We start from the raw sequence: 25,206 nt of genomic DNA, 5'->3' as shown, positions 1-25,206 counted from the left end.
TATTAAAGTAGTTTCTCAGAAACCATTCGTGAAACCCACAATCTTCGTAAAAAGTGCGGAAATGTTGAACAATTAAGCGTAATGTTCCCAAATCTAACGTATTTTTTTAGTTCCAAAACAATACTTGAGTAAAAAAAATGTGTCATTCATATATTGAGCCTAATGTCCCTCGTCTTCATTTGTACATAAGTAATCGTAACTTGTTGTTGAACAGTACTTCTAGATCTAGCATAAAAGCACATACATACTATTGTCGACTATGCTTCATTCAAAGGGAAGTGCAGTTTACGAGGGGAGCATGAAGGCAGCATTAATCCTGGTAGCTTGTCATCACAGGTGCCTCATTTGTGTAAGACGCCGCCGCTGGGCTGGCACGGGCGGTTTCTCTGAGTGTACAGCGGAGGATGCCTGAGGGTTTTTAGTTTTTCATTCGGTGAATAGTTTCTATTTCATCCTCATACTTTTCCATGCATGGGAGACGTTTCAGCTTCAATAATGAGCAGTTTAATGGCGTGTAAAGAACCATTTGGTAAGTAGATAGTCCCACGCTGTTTGTCTATGTTTGCGCACACGTTCAGGGTAACCGTGGCTAAAATTTTATATTAGAGTTAATTTGTGATCTTATTGTCTTTGTCTTATCGTGTTCATATATTTTAACGTGTTCTTTTCGATTAGTCAAAATGCATTGTAGACCGTTAAAGAGAGGAGGAAATCATCAAGTGATATTTGGTTAAACACAACTACGATGTTTCCGCGATTTAAAAAAAAAAAAAAAAAAAAAAATCCCTCATTGAGATAACTGGAAAATCCGCTGACTTTTATCTGGTCATTTGCCAAATATGAGTTATCCGGTTCAGTGGTTTTTGAAAGTGGGACTTTTTCGGGTCCTTTGAAATGGAAATGATTGAGCAGCCATCCAACAAAGGGGAACGCGCTGCCTCATTGGGACTGTGCATGAGACATTCAAGAATGAGGATCCATGCGCAGTTTCTTGTGTGGCACTTTCTCATCTAGGTGTTTGAGAGTTAGTGGGCTGTTTCTTCAGTAGTCGAATGATTACAACATTAGCTCTAGAAGTTACTTTAACAAATGACATCAGAGCTTTCCAAAGAAGATTAGGCTTTGTGAGTACTGCTTATTTATGAGCATACGTTCAGACCTTTGCATTTTTGTCTCTTTTTCATATTGAGTGATGATTAACATCCCTGTTCATAAAGAGTAAACCTATAAATATCTGGACACAGACCCAGACAGAAAAATGACGGGTGGTATCGTAGACAGCATGTTAGGCCCCTAAACCAAGCATGGGGTGAGAAATTAATGATACATTGAAACATCAAAGGTTAATTTACACACCCCCTACTGGTCACATTTACATTGCAGCTTGCCTGCACGTAAGGCTAATTTCTGAGGATGTACACAACCAATGCACCGAAGGAACGCAGGATCTGTGGGGCAGCCACATAAACACATGTACGCATCGCTAACAACAACTATATTTTAAGCTTAACGAGCAGCTCTCCGCAGAGGGACAGCACTGGACCCTGCAAAAACAGCTTAGGAAGGGCTGAAAAGCATGTCCAAGTGCCAGAGGTGTTCCCCTAACCTCTGAACTCTCCAGATACTAATCTGATAGCATCCGTGGGAAGCAAACCCAGTACTTGAAGACCCTCCCCACAACTCACAGGGCCCAGAGGAACCTTTGCTGTGGTCCTGGTACAAGACACTCTCGGACACATTCAAGTGGTCTTTGACAATGCCTTGATTGGTCAGAGCTCTTTGGCAGGATGATGACAGCACACTCTGTATTCGGCAGGTGGCCATAATGTTATGGCTGATCAGTGTATATAGACTCCTCAGTGTATCTGGAACCTTGAGGTACATTGGGTATTTTCATTTCACTATTGATTCTATGTTCCAACTAATATTAATTTTTGATGAGGAACTACAAGCTGATCTAACATTAGTTAACTGTTAACCAGATTTATTCACAAATCCATCCATCCATCCATTTTCTATACCGACAGTCCGTTAATCGGGTAGCGGGTGGGCTGGAGCCTATCCCAGCAGTCATTGGGCGAAAGGGGGGGTACACCCTGGACAGGTCGCCAGTCCATCACAGGGCCACATAGAGACAAATGAGACAAACAACCATGCACGCTCACACTCACTCCTACGGACAATGTGGAGTCACCAATTAACCTGACATGCATGTTTTTGGATGGTGGGAGGAAGCCGGAGAACCCGGAGAGAACCCACGCATACACGGGGAGAACATGCAAACTCCACACAGAAAGGCCAGGCAGGGATCGAACCTGGAACCCTCTTGCTGTGAGGTGACGGTGCTAACCACCACACCACCGTGCAGACGATCCTTTTTTTTTTTCTGAGCTTGGCTAATGATGGAACCAACTTTTCTTGAACACGTGTAATCTCTGGTTTGTTGGTCAGCACAGGTTATCAGAAGATACAGTTTCCTTTCCAACTCTGTGTGTTAGTTTGTACACACACACACACACACACACACATATTTCCTCAGCTCTCTGTAACTTACACTTGATCTTTCCGGAACAGTCGTTGGAACTATACTTGCACAGCTCCCCTCGGTCAGACTAATATGGTCTTTTAGAGGCTGGTACTGATCAAGATGTTTGTTTTAAAATGATTGAAAGTTGCAGTTGTGTTGACAGCTTTGTCCACCCAAATCACACAAATTGTTTTATTGCAAAGCCGTGCGGATAAAATGATTTTATTATTTAACATTAGATTTAAATTTTTAACTGTCACATTGATTGTTCAGTGTCGCTCATTGTGTGTTTTGTGTTGTGTGTTTTGGCTCTTCATATGACGTTGCTGGTTCAAATATAGCAGATGAATTGATCATGAATTACTCATTAGTAAGTTATAATAGATGGGAATTTACCCCCCTGCATATGCCTTAAATGTGTGTCCCTTTATTAAGTAAATGGTGAGCTTAAAAAGAAGTACAATGTCAAGTATTACATAATGAATGACTGCATTTTACACATCTCATGCTGACAGAGTAATTGCACTTTACCTCAGTTGTTTTTCATCAGTCTGATTTTCACTTTGAAATAAACTCAGTGGATCCCATTCAGTTTGTAAGAATATGAAAAATGCTTACACTTACTATAACACCTATCCCTACTGTAATCATGCAGACATGTTTTGGATGAGCTGCACTTGATCTTGTGATGTAGTAACCTGTAAAATGAAAAGAAAAAAACAATGATTCTTGCATACTCTTTAAATAACAGAAATTGGTATGTAGCTTTGTCACGTGAGATTAGACGAAAAGCTTTCTAGTTTACATTTGTTCCCTGAATGAGAGCATTTGGGGAACTGATGTACTTCTCTCAGGAGGCATGACGTGTTGGAAGCATAGAGGTCTGGCTTTGGCCTCTAGAGAACATAAAATTCTCATTGTTGAGATCAGGTCTGACATTTTTTTTAAATCTTTCTTTTTAATCTGCATCCCTGTATGCGTATATGTACATACAACCTAATTCTGTCTATTTTCAGGGACATATTATCTGCAGAAAGCCATATGGATGTTTTTTCTGTTGTTAACCTGTTCATTAAAGCTGTTTCGAATTCCGTAAATTTCCATCTGACCCAAGGAGCATTGATCTCATGACATGTGCATCTGCCTGTGAAATTAGGGGTGGGTGATATGACGATATTAAATTGTGAAGGATTGCAACGTGAAGACGATCCGTAACGATCTGTCAAACTGCAGAGATCGTGGGATCGTCTGGGGCACATTCTATAAATTGCAGTTCTATGCTGATGCACCGACGCACCAGACGTATTACATCGTCAACCTGACCGACCAATCACAGCGAATTACAGGCAGTGACGCGCTTTTTTACCTGCCTCCTTGTCTGTGTGTGTAGCGCTAGCCGCATGGAGAGCCATGGCTGAAAGCCAAACGGAGGAGTTGGTCGCTAAAAAAATTGGTTTGGATTTTCCGCAACTGATCAAGCGCAAGCAAATGGAATTTGCAAAGTTTGCACAGAAACGGTTCGCACGTCGGGTGTCAACACGACAAACCTGGCGTAAGCGGCAGCCGGCGTAAGCGGCAGCCGGCGTAAGCGGCAGCCGGCGTAAGCGGCAGCCGGCGTAAGAGGCAGCCGGCGTAAGCGGCAGCCGGCGTGAGACCAAAACGGACAACATTAACACAGGCATTTGACAAAAGCACTCCGTATGACAAGTCAAGCAAGCGATAGAAAGAGGTAACAGAAGCAGCTACCTTTTATCTTGCAAAAGATATGGTACCGTTCAAGACTGTAGAAAAGGAGGTGGTTCAAGTAGTTGATAAAATCGAAGTCGGGATTTTATTTTTAAAAAATTGTGATGATATTTTTTACATATCGCCCCCCCTACTGTGAAACATCATTCACATCCGACTATATCATTTCCTTTAGGTTTAGATGCAACCAACTGTTTTTACTGCCTGTAGTTACCAACACCACTTTCACAGGCATCCTGTGTTTGACACAGGATTATAAATGCATGTTCAGTCACTGTGTAGGTTAATGGCTGTAATCCAAGTATACACCTTAGTCCCCTTAACTATAGTTAAACTGGAGTTTAGAGCAGCTCTTGAGGAAAATCTATAAGTAATGATGAGCTATACTTTTAAAATGGTTCTGTTGTAACTTTCCAGATTCTTTGTAAAATTGTTGAGTTTATTTAATTTAATTTCACTTTATCTGAAAAAGATGCAGAAATGTGAAGTTATTCGTCTTTTTCATGCATTACATTGAGATTTGTTTCTGAACCAAAGCTGAGCAAAACCACAGCTTCAGAGGCAAGTGTGATGACACAGTGACGCACAACCACTACTGAAAGCTGTGGGTTTGCATCTCTTTCACTGGTGTTAGTGAGATAATCAGGCCTCAGTTTTTACACTAAGTTGAATCTTATTAATTTACCAAATATAAACCACTTGAGGAAAACATGGGAAAGGTTGGGTGATGCTGCAATGTCTACTACTTGTTTTGAGAATTCTAATGATAATATCGTGCTTTGTTGGGATTAGAATGGTCAACTAAGGTTTGGCAGATAATGAACATCTTGTTCATGTGTCGGTTATTCATATTTTCAGCTGTTGTTTGAGGTAAGGAAAAGCTTAAATTTTTCTTGCTCTCGTTCCCATTCACGCCCCTGTCAGTTTGTCATTGGGCTTTTTGTTCTGTGAGTTAGCTGCAGTCTGTCCATAGGATCATTATGTATTGCACAGATATTCTGTCTGTACTTGAAGCAGAAAGACTGTCCTACACAAAAAGTAATTGTTTGTTCAAAATATTCGCTACATATTCAAAACTAAAAGGGTGTGAAAAAAGTCTCTAAATTGGTAAACGTAGTTGGGTTGTCATGCATTCCTCCGTGCATGATCATTTGCTGATTCTGTAAGGGATGAAGGCTGATGCAGCAGTGTGGGAAAACCTTAAACTGGTCTTTTTCTGCAAATGCAACCAGTTTTCCACCAGTTGCTTTAAATTTTGTCTCTTTGTTTGTTGACCTACAAGCATATTAGTGAGAGGTAGTCCAATTACTTTGTTATAGCATGCAGATGGCAGGTTTCTGAATTCTAATAGATTTTTTGTCTCTGACACCTGCTCACATTATTTGCCAACAGCAAACAACGTTATGGAGTTTTTCTTTTTGAGCAGTGATGAACAGTCCTCATAAGGTGCAGGAAAGCCTGAGAAGTTAGGGGATGTATATTCTCTGGTCATTCACTCACTGCCAGGTTAGCTTTCAGCAACACAATTTTCCGGCATAGCTAGGTTTATCCGCTTAATCTATTCTAGTTATATAGAAATATTATTATTATTAATGGTTAAAAAGTTTCATCATATTTAAGATATACTACTAAACAATATTCACTATGCTTACCTGCCCCATAGAAATTTCCAGCTGGGTCAGATGCACACATACTCCAAAAAAAAAAAAAAATGTAAAAGCGGAAATGGACATCAACATGGCCATGGCTGAGACACTGACACTTTCTCAAGCTTTAGCTATTAAAGGTGCATTGTTTCACTGTAACACAAGTCATCGGATGGGATCAATGAGCACAAGTCATGGTTTTGATCTCTATGCAGGTACCATGCTACAGACAAAACCACCAATTCCAGAAGCATCTTTTTACATTTCTCAGAGAAAACAAACAAAATACATGTGTATGGAAACTATTAATATGGCAAACATACTCTCTGCACTTCAAGTAGTCTGATCTGTTTTAATAAGGCTATGGCATTGTGTGTGTCCATATAACACACACGTCACCCACCATCTGGTATGTAACACATGTAGCAGCATTTGTACAAGGTGTGTAGGTGTGTGTCCTGCACTTCTTAGTCTAGACACTGTGGCCTGGGTCGGGTATTGGCATGCCATTCACCTCCACTCGTGTGGAAACGAGCTCATGACAAAGCAAGGGCCCACTAGGCTGCTGAGAAATTGCTTTATCCTTTCATTGCAGACTTGGGTGGTCAAGACGGAGAAAAGCTGGGTTCACCTGCATGGAATTATGGCCCCCAAGCAATGAATTATGATGTGGTTTATATTTCATCTCAAAGTTTATCCAGGGCATGCAGGTACATGTTGCTGCATTCCCAGGTTGGGAGAAACAATGCTCAACTGATCTTGGATTCGACTTACACGTGATAATTGGGTGCCTGACTCTAAGTCCTAATACTTTTGGCGCACTACATTTGAATGGAAATGCCACCCAACGGTGCAATGTTAAGTTATATACTAATGGATTGCATGTTTTATGTTACAATAAATCGGTTGTTGATGTAATCTTTCTACCTTTGCATACAGCCATTACTGGGAATTAATTTCAGTACTGTGCTTTTTGAAGTTTGAAGATGCATTATTCTGGCCTGAGATAAGTAAGCTACAACCCTGAACATTTTCTTGTGTAGAGTGACTGATTTTCTGTTTGGTTTTGCTGATTAAGAAATGTGTGTACAATGTTTTACCAGCTATTGTTAACAGTGGAATTTGTGGCTGATGGCTGTGTAGTATCCAACAGGAACACACATAAAGCTCCAAACAAAAAGTCGAGCTAATATCTATACAAAATACATTTTTAAAATGTTTTTGATTCAGTCTAAGGGATACACCCTTTACCAGGCTTAAACTTCTCCATCATTAGACCCACCTGTTTACTTATTGTAAGAGAAACCTGGCTAGTTAACATAATGAGACATATGCCGTTTCTCAGTGAATATTTACACTGAAACGAAATGTATAAAATGTTTAGATTAAACAAACCTACACTTACCCATGGCAGTCTCTTCCAGTCATAGCTGTCCTTTAATCATCCTTATTTCTGTTTGATGTCAACTTTTTTGGTTGCAGTCCTGTGGTCTGTCAACTCCACCATACTTGAGTTGATTCTTTTCACATGATGTGAATGTTCTCAGTAAAGTCGCTATTTCTCTATTGACAAGTAATCTATAGATGTTTCTCTTTAGTTTCAGTTTTTTTTTCTTTCATTCTATGATGGCATATTATGAGCACCACCCTAAAAAGGTTTATCGGTTTAGAATTAAGCTATCTTTAACTCAAATATTTAATATTTTATTTGTAAATGAAGTAATAGTACAAATATTTACAAAGTGAGACATTTGACTGTTTGATAAAAATAATGGGCCCCCCCCTTGAATTTGATGACAGCGAGATGTCTTAAAAAAGCTGGGACCAAACTGTTTCCCACTGTTGCATCCCCTCTTCCAGATGTTTACAGAGGTTGTCAAAAGAACTGAGGACACCAGCTGCTGGACCTTTGGGAGAGGAATGTTGTCTCACTCCTGTCTGATAGAGGATTCTAGCTGCTCAGCAGTCAGCTGGCTCTTCTTTGTTGGATCTGAAATGTTTTCAGGTTGTGAAAGTTCTGGACTGCAGCAGGTCAGTCCAGCAGCTGGATTCTTCTACTACGAAGCCGTGCTGTTGGAATAGATGCAGGATGTGGTTTAACTTTGTCCTGCTGAAATATGCAAGGCCTTCCCTGAAGAAGATGTTGTCTCAATGGGAGCAGGTGTTGCTCTAACACCTGTATGTACCTTTCAGCACCTGCATAATACTAGAGATGCTAAATGGTCCCCCTTGGCTCCCGAGGTTACGGCAGCCCTGATTTTCTAAAGTAATTAATTCTCTGGCCAAGATTTACACGTTGTCTCAGTCCGTTTTAAATGAGCTTTGCTCTGGAGAAGACTGCAGTGTTTCACGATCATGTTCACATATGGCTTCTTCTCTGCATGGTTGAGCTTTAACCTGCATTTATGGATGGTACGGTGAGCAGTGATTTCTGGAAGTGTTCCTGAGCCCATGCAGGAACTTTCATGGCAGAATCGTATCTGGTTTTAGTGCAGTAGTGCTTTGCAGTCCCTCCTCCTTTACTCTTACTTTTCTGTCTGCAGCTCTTCTGTGAAGAATTACATTCTGGTTTTATTGCCATTATACACAGCATCCAAACTTTTTTGGAATTGAGTTTGTAAATGAAAGTCAACTAAAGCATAAAGCTTTTATCAACCATTGTGAAGTTTAAGGACATGATATAGCACTTTGAATCAATTATGAAGATAGCTGCTGTTCTGTCAAAAGCCAAGTAAAATGTTGCTTCTTAATTGACTTTAAACAACAATCTTTCACAAAGTATTTGGCTCCTTGCTTGACCTGTTGTGTTACTCATGTCTGAAAAGCCTTTGATCATTAAAATCGGTCCTTAAATATGTTTGGGTTTGGTGTAATTTGTATAGAAATTAATGATATTGTAGAGTAAATCTGAAACAAAGGCTTGCTGCAGTCCTTTCTTTTTTTTTTTTTGTTAATGTATGTATTGAGCTGCTTTGAATTTTGACAATGCAGCTGCTGTCCCATGGGGAGCTATGGAAACAACAACAGGCTATTTCAAAGATCCCTGCCTATTTTTCTTTTCTTTTTTCCTTTTTGCTGCTGCCTATTTTTCTGAATCACTCAGAATATAGAGATTACTGGGGGGCAGTGTTGTCAGGATGTGACATTAGAAAAGGAAATAAGTTGTTAACTTGCTCACAAACTTGCCTAAAGTAACATCAAGGTATATTTGCTGTTGCAGTATATATATATATATATATATATATATATATTTTTTATGAATGAAAAAACAATTCCTAGTTACTCTTGGCTGTTGCTCTACAGCCATAGAAATGTATAAGTAGCGTGGTAGCAAAGTGCAACATGTCAATATTTCCTTGTGGTGTGTGGGTGGGTTGATGGGGTTTTACCTTCATTTCCCACTTAGTGTAGACTTGCTGTCATCTCTTCTCTGCCATTTAGAAGTGTTAGATAACTCCAAAAATAGAAATCCACTGTCACTTCTAAAGATGACAAAAATTCCTCTAACAGAAATGCAGAATTACTGGTAGACACCAAATGCAGCAACATTTACCGAAAGATTGGTAAGTTTTTTTTTTTTTTTTTTAATTCCGCATTTATAAGTTGTAAAAATTCAACTTTGATGGAAATTCTATGGATTTAACTTAATAATAGCAAGGACTTGACGGCCACAGGAAGGGAAACCCTTACCTGAGCTTTTAGTCGTTATGTCAGTAACCTTTGAGAAGTGACACTCCAGATTCTTTCTGGCATGTCTCCCTTAAGAAAAGTTCTGTCACCTAACCTGAACACCCTCTTCAGGGGTTTTGGAGGGGGGTGACCTTTTAAAGTGACTATATTAAAACTATTCTCTCTCCACTTAATGAGAAGACATTCTAGTCAGTACCTTGAAAACAGTCTTCATGATTAGCACATGCCCACTTGTTCACAGTTTTGTTGATGGCTGGGTGCTACTTTGGTCAGGTCTTTAAGCTCTGCAGAGGGCTGAGGACGACCCAGTCGACCCATCAGGTGTGCTGGAGCAGGGCAACATGGAAAACATGCGGGGCGGGGTGCCTTGAGGACCAGGATTGAGAAACACTGATTTAGTGAGTATATGGGGTAACAAGATGGTGTCTGTGGGATTGCTTCATAGCTGAACAACAGTCTGTTATTTAATAAAGGAATTTGTCACTCAGTGCAACACGGTGGTGTTCACTGATGGGTTTTGATAGTTTTGGACAACCATGGACCTCTGACACACAAACACAGTAAAGTTTGTATAAGTAATGTTGTCCAATGAATTGATGGAGAATGTTTTCACCTGCAGCCTGAGATTTTTGAGTCTGTTGAATTGAATTTAGCTGTCGGCCTCTGTTCTAAGGGATGAGCCAAAACGAGCCAAAAAATGTACATTTGTGATGCACTTTATCACTGAAGTGGTGGACACGGAATGGTTTCAGCCTGTGACCAACACACCACTGCACGCTCTGCACCTGGAAAGCTGCGTGTCAGAAACACCTGATCACTTCATCCTAATTCTACTTATCCCATGCAAATGGAAGTTTCCATCCTCACGGAGTGTAACCCAAGAAAGGCCAGAGCGGGTCTTTATTCAGAACCCTTTGGATACAATGGCTTTACAGTGACGTAGCTGGAAGGCCCACATTGCCCTGTCCGAGTTATTTCTGGAGCTGAAAAGCTGCCTTTGTGCTGCTCTTCTAACTCATCCATGAATGTCCTTGTTAAAAATATTCCTTTAAGGTATGTCTAAAGACTCTTGATTTGTGAGTTTTTATATTTGTGCTGAACAGTATATCCATTGTTTCTGGGCTCTTCGAGCTGCTTTTTCTTTGGTAAATCCACCTGAAATCTCACTTCACACTTTTTATTTGGCAGGACTAACATGGCTTCACAATACAGTATAAAGCAGTATTATTCTTAAAGTATAATGGGGCCTTTGTCATTGTATTTGCCGTACAATGAAATCAGAAGTACTTCTCGTTGTCAGTGCAGTAAGATAAAAAAGAAACGATACAAAAATAACCTAACAGACATAATTAACAGATAACCTGTGAAATGACAATAAATAGAAATATATTTACAAATCTAAAGTGTTCCAGTAAGAGATGATATTGCAAATGAAAACACTGCACATTTGGTGTGAGTGTTTCAGCTTGGTTAGAGGGTGGAAAAATCCTCCAACATGACGTTTTCCCTCATTTAGATTGTTGCTGTTTAGTGCCACTGCCCACATTGTTGGTCTAAACTAAGTCATACTTGTAAAGCTGGCTATGTGCCTGGGCTGGAGGAAGTGGCTTTCCTGTGCATCTTAGCGGTTCATACTTTGACATTTCGTAGGAAGTTGCTGAAATGAATAGATGTGACATAATTTTTCAGAGTATTGTGACATCCTCTTCTTGTTTTCACAGACAGAACCAGCTCTGAGCCTGTGGAAGACATGGACACAACCACCTTTGTGGCAGAGTTTGTAAGAAAACTCTTCTTTGTTCACTCCTCTAGCCGTGTTTAAATGTCTTGCTGTCTTGACTTTCCATCTGTCCACTTGGTTTTGTGCTGTTTTTCGTTGTTCATCATTGGAAAGTCTTGCAGAGTCTACTGTAATGTGCTAAGAAATGTACCATAACTGAACAGTTGTTATTGCTAGTGCCCAAGGGCTTGTCGAGGAGCAAGTTGCAGCAAGCTGCTCTGTCTTTGCACACAAGTAATTTTCTTCTTCAGTTGCAAACTCAGTCTTATGATCAGACAGAATATAAAGCCTCCAAAAGGGGTTCTGTCTTCAGTTCATGTGATACTATCATGTTTGCCTTTTGTCTCTCCCACAGTCCCTGGAGGCCAATTATCCAGTGCAAGTCACAGATCCTCATGGTAAACAAGGAGTCCTACCACTATGGTTCATTTTACAAAGCATGTGTGAACTCTTTGTGTCAACATTCGTACATACTGTAAATTCTCATGTAAACATTGTTCTTTTAAAAAAAAAAAAAAAAACTGCAGTGTGGCTTTCACAAGCATTCAAAGAGGTGAGGTGGATAAAAGACCTTTGCAAGCAGGATTAGTTACAGCAAAATAGCCAACTTTGTGAATGCAGCATAATTCCACAGCAAGAATATCTGACGTGTTATATTTATTCTGTACGTTTAATATTTTCTTTTTCATTTAAACTTTTTTATTGGAAGTAATTTCACAAGATACAACAGTAGTACAGCAATATAACAGGGAACACTTCCATTTTCCCCATCTTTTTATATCCCTCCCACATTCCATCCGTCCCCAGCACTCACAACAGACCCATAGACAAGAAAAACAACCAAATAAAAATCAAATGACAAAATAATAATAAAAAGAACAAGAATTGAATAAATATTTAATATTTTTGGTTAAAATAATTAATAATTGTATTTCCATTTGTCTAAGTGGTTTAAAAAATGTTTTAATTGTCTTTCAAATACTTTTTGAATGCTGCATTCAGTTAATACAGAAAAGCAATTTGCTGTATGATGAAGCCTTGACTGACAAGCTCAGCTGATTTAATGCATCTCATGCACCTTAACTTCACTAAGAAGCACATGTTGCCACATCACTCAATATGTGGCATTGATGGCATCGGGTTGGGTATTGTATGCAGTATTTTGGTTAATTCCTTGTCATGGATTGATGTCATCTGTGAAAGTTCAGAAGCAGAATTGGGGGGTGGTCGTTAGAAATATGTTCGCACTGATTTAGGAGTTGCCTTTATTCTCGTTGTACTGTGTATAGTGACAATAAAGGCATTCTATTCTATCCTACAACAGTCTGCCGCTGACATACCTGTTAGCCAGCAAAGGCAGTAGTAACCGAGGGGAAACGGAAACACGTGAAACGTGTGAAAGAGAGTCGGCAAACATCGTGGACCACTCTAACCATCACACAGATGATTCTGCAACGTAAGCTTGTTGTGTGTAAGCACACACCGATAAAGCACTGAGCGATCTGTTAAGCGTGAATTACCTCTGGGAAATGGAGGCACCAATAAAGCGCAATCAGTGTGCGAAAAGGGGTGAAGTTTTTGTGGTCAACCATCAGAGTTTCCAATTTCTGAGTTAAATAAAGTGCAACAGTGCACCATGTGCTGATTGGCTAGCATGCCATTCCCTCTTGTCCACCTGTTTTCTCTAATCACATCCACTAGTGTGTCTGTCAGTCAAGGTCACGTTTTTCTGCCATTGCTTTTTATTGAAAACAAAACAAAGAAAAGAGTAATGCCGATTACAATGAGCTACTGAAGGGCTTTGAGTTAAATATTTGATCTGATTGTGTTGAGCTTCATTGACGTTTGCTTTACAGTAATCCGCTAACGGGAAGGCTGATACTGCCAATAAAAAGAAAGCATGGAAAACTTTTCCTGTTACAGCAGCAGGTCAAGAGTCTGTTCAGGAGGTACCAGTGCAGGCCCTTTGCCGCATGCCACGTCACAACAATTCTCAGCAACTTTCAAAAAAAGGCCCCAAGAGCCCAAAAATCCTTAAAGCGAAAAAAGAAAGTGAAAAAGATTAGTTTTAAAGTCCGTTTCGGACAGATCTAACATCCAAAAGATAAAATAAACTAAGCTTACCCTCATTTAAGCCTAGTTTTCTTCACTGCTACAATAAATTCAAAAATCGCCATTTGGGGTTTTTTGTTTTGTTCTCCCTACCAGCTGAATACACTTGACAGTAATGTGTCTTCCAGCAGATGCTGTGACGCTTCACCTGAGCTCCATGCCCTCTGGATTCATGAGCCCCTCCTCAGAGGACAGGATAAGACAGGTCAGTAGAGCAGCTTTTAATGCTTAGCTTTCACCTGTTGTAACATCACTGATTTAGTGGACAGCTCGATGAAATCTTTTACAAATATTCATGACAGCCAACAATATAACTGCAAGTGCCATCATAATGTAGCTGTCTTGATGAGGATCTGACACAGCAGCAGTGTGCGATTGCTCTTTCATTTAGGTTGTGAGCACAGGATGTGGTTTTGTTCCTCTGCGCAGCTGTCAGCATTACTAATAACCAAGCAGGAACATGGAGGACGGCTAATGTCTGCTGTGTTGAAAATAAGCCCACAGTACAAGGAAAACTGCAGAGCTGGAAGTGAAAAAGAGAACTTTACTATGTCAGTGTGTATTCTTTACTGATTAAATGTTGACATATCCACAGTGGCAGGTTCTTGGTTTTCTAACAGGCTTTGGTGTATTGTAGTGTGCGCATGGTTCATGTTGAGACATGTCTGTGTTGAAAAATCATCACATCTCAGAGTTTGGGTACGTAACTTAAAGCAGCTCTGAAGAGATTTGGGAACCTTTCTGACTCATTTTGAAGTAGCCCAACCTTGATATGTGGTCTCTATCCCAGACTCGGGCTTTTCAGAACAGATGTGTATATATACAGGGATCATGTGACACTTTCATTGCACTCAGGTGGACCTTATTTAACTAATATTGTGACTTCTGACTGTAGCTGGTGTCACCAGATCTTATTTTGGGGTTTCATAACAAAGGGTGAGAATACATATTCACACATATTTTGTAAATAAGTCTGCACTGCTTACAGGGTTCAGAATATTCACTGCAGCGTAACAAAGAATGCATCTACATGTGTACCCCTTTGGTCAGATTTGGAAAACAGTTGTTGGAATCAAACAAGCATTAATGCAAAAAAATGTTAAAAATTTTGGTCATATCCAACAGGTTTATATAGTCTTTGTGTCAGTGTCATGAAATGACATTATTTGAGCTATTTTAGGTCAAAGTTTCAGTTTTTAATGTGCTGTTCATTTGGTTTGTTTTTGTATTAAAATTAATTGGACTCTAATTGGCTTAAATTATAATTAATTATATTTTGGTATGTTTGAGAGGGGAATCATTGGTTCAGTCAACCCAATATAATAATTTCAATTTTTCTTGCTGTAGCCGGTTGAAGATGTGGAAGAATGCACTTGCCCAAGTTCTACTTCACCAGGTACATCAGATCCTTTAATGACAGGAAAATAGTATAAAAGGAGGAAATTGAAATTCTTCAGTTTGTACTCTCTCTTGAGTAAACTCCATCTTTCCTGTCCTTCCTCAGACTGCCCCAAAGAACTACAGATATTGAACAGCCCCTGTGAAAAGTGCTGCTGCCCAGCACCACCTCCCAAGATCAGCGACCTCATGAATGACAAAGATCTGCTGGACTTACTGAGGCTCAAACTGGATCCAAACCACTGCACCATCAAAAACTGGAAGAACTTTGCAAGTCGCTGGGGGATGAGCTACGAAGAACTAACCCTGCTGGAGCACCGGACCCAGGGCTCCTTGTCCCACAGCCCCACCCAGGAGTTTCTGTTGCGCTACAACCAGAAGACAGTCACTGAGCTCTCCGAACTTTGCCGCATCTATCAGCGCATTGATGTGCTACGACTGCTGCAGAGCTGGATAGAGAAGGACTGGCCATCACGCTGGCAGCAGACTCACTAAGCAGTTTTAATCTTTGTATCCATCCTATCTCATTTTTCAGGCATATAATAGTTTGGGGTTTTGTATTTTCAAAATTTTTCATTTTTTTTTTCCAATTTAATTTTAAAGCTATCCGGAACTGAACTGGAACTGTGTAGAGAATGTCAAAAGTCCTGACCTTGTGTTTTCACTTTCAACTTCCAGTTGCAGCTACATGCTATAGTAAAGACATAAGTAAAGGAACAGTCACATTCCTGACTATACTATTTTAAACTGGGAAAAAACGCCCACATTTGTATGAATGTTAGGACCTGATGTCAACTCATCTACCACAGATACAGGTTAAACTGACAATTATTTGTATGTCATTTAGTTTACATTGGGTCAATTAGCTTACTTTGTCTTACTACACCGGGTGTATTAGCTTCTGTGGTGAAAAGATCTCTGATGCCCACTGTCCAGTACTGCAATGGATGTCATTGAGTTTGTGTTGCAGAGAAATTCATTAGATGATTTTTACTGGCTTGGTCTGAAGTCTGCTTTATCCATTTGAATTAAAGAACATCTTTTTAACTTAAATGTGTAATATATAGATTTGTTGATGGCCTTAGTGAGAATGATTTACTTGATCATAAGGCTATGTCAAGACTGGATTATATGTAATATTGTAATTTACCAAATATGATGCTGATTAACACAGAGTATTCTGTCATCATTTCACATTATGAACACACAGAACAAAGATACTAACACTGAAAGCGGAAGCATTCCTTTACTGTGAAAATATGTTTTAAGTGTTGGAATTACTGAGAAGAAGCTCATGCTTTTCCTCGTTTGCTGTTCATTATCTTTAACTGAGCAGACATTTGCTAAGATTGTAGTTTTTTGGCAATTTCAAGCAACAGATGGGGCTACTCAGTGCAGCATGTTCCCATTTGATCAGTGCTAGGCTCTTGAGTACATTGTACATTTACTTCTTTATTTACCTAAAAAGATGCATAACTGAATGACATGACCCACATGTGTCTACATGGCTGCTGCAATAAAATGAGGCTCACATTTCTAAGTAAGGAGCTTTAATGCTTCCCATTTAAGCGCCGTTTATATAGCACCTTTTAACCTTGAAGTTTTTGACTTTTCTGATTCTCATTCATCCTCTCACAAACACTCTCCTCAGCGTCGTGCTCAAGGACACTTCAACTCATAGAGTGGCAGGGGATCAAATCACTCATTTTCAAATTTGAAGACGATCACTTTGCCCACAAAGCCACAGCTGCCTTCTTCAGGTAAACTACAATATATTATGAAAGAAAAAAGGACATAGCAATCCTAAAATTGCTGCAACATTCAAAGAAACTTTTTTATAACACTTTCATATTAAAATAATGCAGTACTGTAGTATAAAACAATGTTTGCAACTTGGATTCGTGTTTCGTCATTGAACACGAGGAGAAGTGTTTGCAACTAGTCTCAATGTGACCAAAAATGCCTTTTTTTCGTTTAAAGATTTTAAACCCTTTAAGATAACATTTTATCAGCATTGCAATTAGACAACGACAATTTTTGGTGTTGTGCAAACACTGCAGTATAAGCAGGCCACTTTGATCTGCTTTGTTTTAGTAGTATTCAGGACCAGCTTACTGTCTAAACACCACTTGACCCACTATTGAACTGTCCTCTCGTTTTCATATAATAGTCCCACGTGGTGTCATCAGCAAACTTCATAAAAGGGTTAAGAGGAAGATTAGATGGATGCACAGTTAAGTGTGAATAGAGTAAAAAGACTGAACACAGGAACTCCACAGGACTGTGTCCTCAAGTCGGAGTGAGAGTGGTCGATATGCAGTGGTCTGTTTATGAGGAAGTCTAAAATCTGTGAGTACAGTGTGGGGATTAATCCTAGTGAGCAGAACTTGTTTACCAGTTTATGGGGAAAAATTTAAAGTTAACAAATAGCATGTCAAAATGTGTTGTGATGCTCCAGGTGGGACAGGGTATATCCTCCATCAATCTGTTGTTGTTAGAACATGCAGCATGAAATCACGCCATTTTTTGAGCAGTAGCTGTTTTACTACAACAGTCCCAAATTAGAACTGAGTAAAGTTTAGTAGGACTCTCTGGTGACTCTAAATTGGCCTTAGGCATTAATATGAGCATACATCAGTGTTGGCCCTGTGATGGATGCCAGCTTACCCAGGGTGCATCCTGCTTCTCACTTGATGGTGGCTGGGACAGATGCCCCTCAGCCACGAATAAGGTAAAGTGGGTATGGTAAGTTAATGAATAAATGAATATCTAAATTACTTTTGAATAGACTGCCAAATAATTCATATGTACAAGATAGAAGAAACCACTCACTTTTTTAATTCCCTAATCTTTCAAATCTAATGAATCTGTTCAATTGTGAATATATTCTTAGAGAGACCAGCAGCACACAAATCAATAGAAGTGAATGTAGCTTATGAAACAATAACTTTATTACTTTAATGAATACTCCAAAGGCAGAAGTTGAAGCTCCTTAAAAGGGAAGCTGGACATTTCTTTTGTATTGCACGTTAAAGCAATTTCTCCCCTGCTTCATGTAGGGCAGAAGATTACTTTGTCCATGTTTTTATATATATAATAGCATACAAATGTAAAGCTTCTAATGTTCGCAACCAGCTCAAAGCAATGCTCTTCTTCTGCGCGCCCTATGAGAACTGTATACACACACACACATACACATTGAAAACAGCAAAGATCCAGGAATACAACTGGAAGATGGCTTATAGTGATTAAATGCTAAGGGGAATGTCTCAGACAGCTAAAACCCTGTGAATGGGTAAAGGAAGAGAAGGAATCGTCATAAAAGGAAAAAGCCCGTGCACAGCATATACTGCCAACAGATTGAAGAAGGGGCCGATATCAAGAAGTCCTATTTGTGGCTGGAAAAGTTTGATCTAAAAGAGAGCATGGAGGTACTAATGGTAGTACCACAAGCAAAGGCCCTGAGCACAAGAGCAATAGAGGCCAGGGTCTACTACACCAGTTAAGACCCCCAGTGCAGGCTGTGTAACAATGCTTCTGAGACAGTCCAGAACATGGAAGTGGGCTGTAAGCTGCAAGCAGGTATGGCATACAGAGTGGCTGTAGTAGTGTCCAGAAACATCTGTACTGAGTATGTGTTGGATATTGCATATTCAAAGAGAGGCGGATTCCTCCAAAGATGGTGGAGAATGACTGCGCTAAGATTCTGTGGGAACACCAGATCAAGACTGATAAACTGGTGATGTCCAACCAAAGTCTAATTTATTTGTATAGCACATTTCATGTACAAAACCATTCAAAGTTCTTTACATAAAATAAAAGCATTGCAGCAGGGAGCGGAAAAATCATTAAAAAATGTAAAAGAATATCAATACAAAGAAAAAAAAATAAAATTAATAAATATGAATAAAAACAAGCAACAGTCTAGATAAGTTAAAATATGTGCAGATTTAATGCATAGACACATAAGAAAATAATTTCTACATTTGGTGACAGTTTAATCTGGACTCTGGACTGGACCAGCTGACCTGAGTCCTTGGATCTAGAAGCTCTGCTGGGTTTATATTCTCTGAACATATCACAGATGAATTTGGGGCCTAAACCGTTCTGGGATTTGTAAACCATCAGCAGGCTTTTAAAATCTATTCTGTGACTGACTGGAAATCAGTGTAAAGATTTTAGAACTGGTGTGATGTGTTCAGATCTCTTAGTCCTGGTTAAAACTCTAGCAGCAGCGTCCTGGATGAGCTGCAGATGTTTAATGCTCTTTTTTGGAAGTCCAGTTATCAGACCATTGCAATAATCGAGTCTACTGGAGTTGAATGCATGGATGAGTTTCTCCTGGTCTTTTTTGGGAGAGAAAACCTTTAATTCTGTTGATGTTTCTGAGTTGGTAAAAAGCTGCCTTGGTGACAGCTTTGATGTGGCTGCTGAAAGTCAGATCTGAGTCTATCAACACTCCAAGGTTACGAACTTGGTCAGTGATTGTAAGGGCCTGAGTTTCAAGATATTTACGAATGCTGACTCTCTTCTCTTTGCTACCAAACAGAATGATCTCAGTTTTGTCTTGATTTAATTGTAGAAAATTCTCTCTCATCCAGGAGTTTATTCCCTCCAGACACTGACACAATATGTCTGCTGGGCTGCAGTCGTCTGGTGACAGAGACACATAATGTTGTGTATCATCTGCATAACTGTGATAATTGATGTTAAAGTTCTGTAATATCTGATCCAAAGGGAGCATATACGATCCAAGAATTGACCCCTGGGGGACTCCACAAATCATGGCCACTTGCTCAGATTCATAGCTGCCAATTGTAACATAACTCTGGCAGTTAAGCACCAGTTAAGGACCGCTCCAGAAAGTCCAACCCAGTTTTCCAACCTGTGCAACAGGATTCTGTGATCTACAGTATCAAATGCAGCGCTGAGATCCAACGGAACCAGGACTGAAATGTAACCAGAATCAGTATTCAACCTGATGTCGTTTAACACTTTGACCAGAGCTGTTTCAGTGCTGTGATGATGTCGGAAGCCTGATTGAAAGTTATTGAGACTTCCACTTTCATTCAGAAAGTCATTGAGCTGGTTAAATACAACTTTCTCAATAATCTTGGATATAAAAGAAAGGTTAGAGACAGGTCTGTAGTTGTTCATCACAGAGGCATCTAGAGTTCTCCTCTTAAGGAGTGGTTTAATGGCAGCTGTCTTTAGTGACTTGGGGAAAATGCCTGATGCCAGTGAGCTGTTAACTATTCGTAGGAGATCACTTTCTACTGAGGTAAAAACAGTTTTTAAAAAGTCAGATGGTATTATGTCCAGAGTGCAGGTTGTTGATTAACCAACCATTGTGGTACACAAATTTTTTTGTTTTACTTACACTGGACATATGTTTCTAGTTGAGACAACATTTTGTGACGTTCAGTAAAAATAGAGTGAGATGGGTTTTTTGGGGGGGGGGGGGGTGGCCTGCGGCCTGCTGCTGCTGCTGCTGTTGTGATAATGCTTTGCTGTCAGTTAATACAATTACATGCAAATTGAACCAGTGAAAATAATTACCTTTAACGTAAATGAGGTTTTGAATGTGATCAAGATGAATAAGATTTTATCTAAATGAAAGAAAGAAAGAAAGGAAGAAAGGAAGAAAGGAAGAAAGGAAGAAAGAAAGAAAGAAAGAAAGAAAGAAAGAAAGAAAGAAAGAAAGAAAGAAAGAAAGAAAGAAAGAAAGAGCGAGCGAGCCCAGATTGCCCTACTCCAGGAGACACATGAACCCAACAGATCTTTTGACGTTAAAGAGAAAGGGTTTTAAATATGGTTTTTCGTCATCTGTCAAATCCAAACATAAGAGGGGAGTGGCAATACTTACTTCTGGTGCACTTAACTATGAACATATCTCAGAAATCAGCAATGAGGAAGGCAGATTTGTCAGGGTAACAGGAAGGATAGAGGGATCTGAAATTACAATGCTAAATGTGTACACCCCACCTGGGAGTTATTGGGTATTCTATAGGAATATTTTTTATTTAATGGTGGACTCTCAGGGTACGGTTGTCTGTGGGGAGGACTTCAATTGTAGACTTGATCCCAAACGAGACTGATCCAATCTGACGAATCAAATGAATCCACTCATAAGGAAAATCAACTCCTATATGGTAGAAATGGGGATTATAGATGTATGGCGAGGGCTGTACCCATCTGCCAGAGATTACCCTCACTATTCTGGTTCATTTAAAGTCTACGCTAGGCTAGATTATTTCTTTATGTTCAAGATGGATAGTTTCAAGATTAAAGATTGTGATATACTAACGAGGGACTTTTTGGATCATAGTCCTATCTCTCTGTCTCTGCAGGTGACTAGGAAAAAACTAAACACCCTATGGAAATTCAATTCATATGTACTCAATGACCCGGCCATCGTTTCTAAAATAAAGGAAGAAATAAAAGGATTTTAAGAAATTAATGATGCAGGTTGTATCAGCAATTATTATTTGGGACACACTTAAAGCGGTAATGAGAGGCAAATTCATTTATTTTACTTCTCACCTAAAAAGAACCAAAGGACAGAAATTAGCAGATATTCAGACGAGGCTAAAGCTAAAACAACAGGAAGATATTAACAACCCAAACCCTACTGTAAAGCAGGAAATTAGGAAACTACAGGGAGATATCAATGGTGTTTACACAAAGGAGATCCAGAAGAACTTTGCTTTCCTGAGACAGAAATATTATGAGATAAGAGGGAAATCAGCAAAATACCTGGCATACAAACTACGGAAGCAATGGGAGGAAAGCACCATATATAAAATTATGAACCCTAACACTAATATACTGGAAACCAAATTGGAAAGGATCCAGGAATGTTTTGAGGCCTTTTATAGGGACCTTTACATCCAACCTGATGCCTCTGGGGAAGATTGCTTTGACGCCTTTCTCAGCTATTTGAACCTACCTTCACTATCAGACTCTAAAAATGAGAATTTAATAAAACCGATTTCGGCAGAGGAAATTCATGCAGCTATCACCAGACTAAAAACAGGTAAGGCAGTGGGGCCAGATGGGTACAATTCTCAATGCTATCTCATCCTAAGGACAGAATTAGTCCCACTATTGGTGAAGACATTTAATTCCGTTCTGCGGAAGGGAGAAATCCCTCCTTCTTGGAGGGAGGCCACTATCTCAGTTATCCCAAAATAGGCGAAAGATAGACGAGAATGTGGAAATCATCGACCAATTAGTGTCCTCAACTTAGATTATAAATTATTCGCCTCTTTTCTTGCCCGCAGATTGGAGCACCTGCTGCCTGACCTCATTAATTTAGACCAGACTGGTTTTATGCATCATGGACAAACAACCGATAACAGAAGAAGAATATCGCACATCCTTGGACAGATACAAAATGACAAAACTCAAGTAATTATAGGGAGTCTAGATGCTGAGAAAGCTTTTGAGTCTGTCAGATGGGAATTTCTGTACAAGGTGCTGGGGAAGTTTGGATTTCAGGATAGGTTTATCAAAGTAATCCAGGTATGACAGACCCTCAGCCTGCATCAAGGTCAATGGTGATCTATCAGAGGCCTTTATTCTGAAATCAGGGTGTAGACAGGGCTGTGCAATCTCTCCCCTCCTTTTCAATTTATTTATAGAAGTACTAGGCCAATTAATTAGATAAAATAAAAATATTAAGGGTATCATACTATCAGAAGTTGAACATAAGGTAGCAATGTTCGCTGATGATGTGCTGGTCTGCCTGGGGGAACCAGAGAGGTCATTTAGTGAATTGATGTCTACTTTGAATGATTTTGGTAAGCCATCTGGTTACAAAGTCAACATTTCAAAACCCAGGTGATGACTCTTAACTATACAGCCCCTGTGACTCTATGTAAGACATTCAAGGTAAATTGGGAAAATGAAAATATCAAATACTTAGGGATGCATCTGACAAAAGACCTTGCAGATCTACATAGATGGAACCTTGTCCCCTTCCTGAGTCTCAGTGCGAGGATAAGTGCAGTTAAGGTGCATGTGTTACCACACCTATTTTACCTTTTTAGCAATTTGCCTATAGAGATGGGTGAAAATCAATTTAAGGATTTATTTAAAATTTATCTGGCAGGGCCAGAAACCAAGGATTAAATATGCCACCCTTCATCTCGCCAAGGAAAGTGGAGGGTTGGGTCTCCCCTGCTTAAGGAGTTACTACAATGCTGCATAGATAGCTCCCCTTTTATACTGGTGTAACAGAACATATAAAGCTAAATGGAAGGAGCTAGAGTCCAATCTATCAGCTCAGTTCCCCATCCAAGCTCCAATAGCGGATAAAGGCTTAATATATCATTTGGAAAAGTTGGGGAACCCCTGGATGGGCCACACTCTGCGAGTCTGGCGGAAGGTGATTAATACTTGTGGGATACATACAAGGCCGTAACTACCATAGAGAACACCGAGGTCGTGTCCTCGGTATTTTTATTTTTTTGCTTAAATTGTGGGGATTTTATATTTGAAGAGCCAAGAGTAGCGCGACCGTTTAATAAAACAGTGGCTCAATTTGGGCTTACGTGCTGCGCGTCATCAACAACATGCTCTGGCGCTATGGTAACCACCACACACAAGTCGGACTTTGATGTTACCGCTAACATTAGTGAGTCAGTCAGTCACACCTGTCACTGGAAGATGCATTTTAATGTGGAGATATTTTTATTGCAGCCCAGCGTACTACTCGGATAGCAAATAAACAAATCAAACGAATCAGTTTAATTTTGGTTAACTCCGTCAGTACCGGTCGTCAATAAATTTCCACCGGTTGAGTCAACATTCATTTTGCGATTGAAATGTCAGCGACGTCTTCAATTGAAAATTAAACGTTTATTCAGTGTTGATTTATCAATATTCAATGCTGAACCTATATATATATATTATATATTTCTGCCGGATGCCGGAGCACAACGCAGCAACACGGCACAGAGCAGATCGAGGAGATGGTAAAGACCTCTTTAATGGAGGTTTAGTGCTAGTAACCTCTACTTCCAAGATAGCCTAGCAAGTTCTAGAAGCAGCCGGACTGATGTTCGGCCAGAAGCGACTCCAGAGTTGGTGACAGGACTGGACTGGATGAGCTACATTACAGTTTATTATTTTTATTGTTGTTTGAGTATTTCTGATTTTCTGTATTGTACATGGTACAAAACTGTGATTTATTGAGTCATTCATTTGACATTAATTGTGTATTAATTTTATTTTTATCATCAGGTAAATCACACATATGTCCATTGACATAATTAAGTGGTTGGTCGCCAAGTGGGGATGGGGCCATAGGAGAATTTTCCCTTAAATAAGAACATGAGTTACAAAAGTAGCAGGATGGGTTTTTCGCTCCAATGCACTGCGAACAGTGGACAAATTTAATGGTAATTTTTAAAGATTTAAATTATGATTGTTCATTCAATATTATTGGTACGGAATGATGAGCTTTTACAGTGTCTAATTTGTTGATTTGAGGTGTAAAACTCACACTTTATACGTTTCAGCCATTTTATCATTCTTTCATTTTATTATTCATTCATTATTAGTGTGATTTCTTTGTTTTAGCATTGCTTTTACAACACACATATATTCCCTTTGGCAATACTTCAATTTAGTCGGTAGATTCTATTTTATTCTGTATGGTAGATATCAGTAGATACGTTTCAAGTGATAATTTTTTGGATTATCAGAATAATTTTGTTAAAATTTGTGATACTTATAGTTTTTTCTTTAGATATTTGCGCATTGCGGAGTTAATAATCAGTTGAGTAATGAAGGTTGAACTATTCTGGGAAAGCGGTTCTGTTTCCAGCATCACCATGAACACTCCTGGTTTAGTAGGTTTAGCTAATTTTGCTTATTTTTGTGTTATTTTTTACTTTTTATAAATCACTAATAAGTGATGTCAGGGGGAATTATGTGGGAGAGCAAAGCCTCGACTCTGCTCCACATATTGTACCTTGACTCTCAATCCACATATTGCACAAATAACATGTTGAGGTCAGAATGAACTGTCCAGATAATGACGAAAACGCAGTAGCATCCTCAGACAGCAGGCACCAAATAGAGATTGGGTTTGGGCCACGGACACACTGAATGATATAGAAAGGTATAAAGAGCTGTCACAAAACTGAAGTCATTGGGAATTTCCGTGTATGCTGAAATGTGCACGTCTCTGTGACGGTCTGTTCAATAAATTCCCCACAAGAGGCTGACACGTCGAGTCCGGCTACTCTTTTCTCCACAACAAGCCTTGAAGACTGCTGGGTCCATTTTTGGCAAAATCC

At 39.5% G+C, this 25,206-nt stretch overlaps 1 protein-coding gene across 2 annotated transcripts; it reads left to right on the top strand.

Moving 5' to 3' along the window:
- Window positions 1-347: 347 nt before the first annotated feature.
- Window positions 348-16,074, top strand: edaradd (EDAR-associated death domain). Of its 2 annotated transcripts, none has more exons than XM_072391581.1 (6): window positions 348-529; window positions 11,331-11,389; window positions 11,745-11,787; window positions 13,633-13,706; window positions 14,849-14,897; window positions 15,006-16,074. In XM_072391581.1, exons 1-6 carry the CDS (start codon window positions 472-474, stop codon window positions 15,392-15,394), a joined length of 672 nt encoding a protein of 223 aa, XP_072247682.1. In that variant the 5' UTR covers window positions 348-471; the 3' UTR covers window positions 15,395-16,074. The 2 variants fall into 2 exon arrangements, with proteins under 2 accessions (XP_072247682.1, XP_072247681.1); XM_072391580.1 differs by having other exon boundaries at window positions 13,630-13,706.
- The last annotated feature ends 9,132 nt before the right edge of the window (window positions 16,075-25,206 follow it).

Source organism: Leuresthes tenuis, unplaced genomic scaffold (genome assembly GCF_036924035.1).
Source record: "Leuresthes tenuis unplaced genomic scaffold, fLeuTen1.0.hap1 SCAF_8, whole genome shotgun sequence".
NCBI classification, from domain to species: Eukaryota; Metazoa; Chordata; class Actinopteri; order Atheriniformes; family Atherinopsidae; genus Leuresthes; species Leuresthes tenuis.
Note: the sequence above shows the minus strand (reverse complement) of the source record. Positions and strands in the feature narration are given on the sequence as shown.

Coding starts and splice junctions, on each gene's coding strand:
- edaradd (XM_072391580.1), top strand. CDS start 472: ATGGGAGACGTTTCAGCTTCAATAATGAGCAGTTTAATGGCGTGTAAA. Junction 13,707..14,848: donor CAGAGGACAGGATAAGACAG/GTCAGTAGAGCA, acceptor TTCTTGCTGTAG/CCGGTTGAAGATGTGGAAGA. Junction 14,898..15,005: donor CCCAAGTTCTACTTCACCAG/GTACATCAGATC, acceptor GTCCTTCCTCAG/ACTGCCCCAAAGAACTACAG.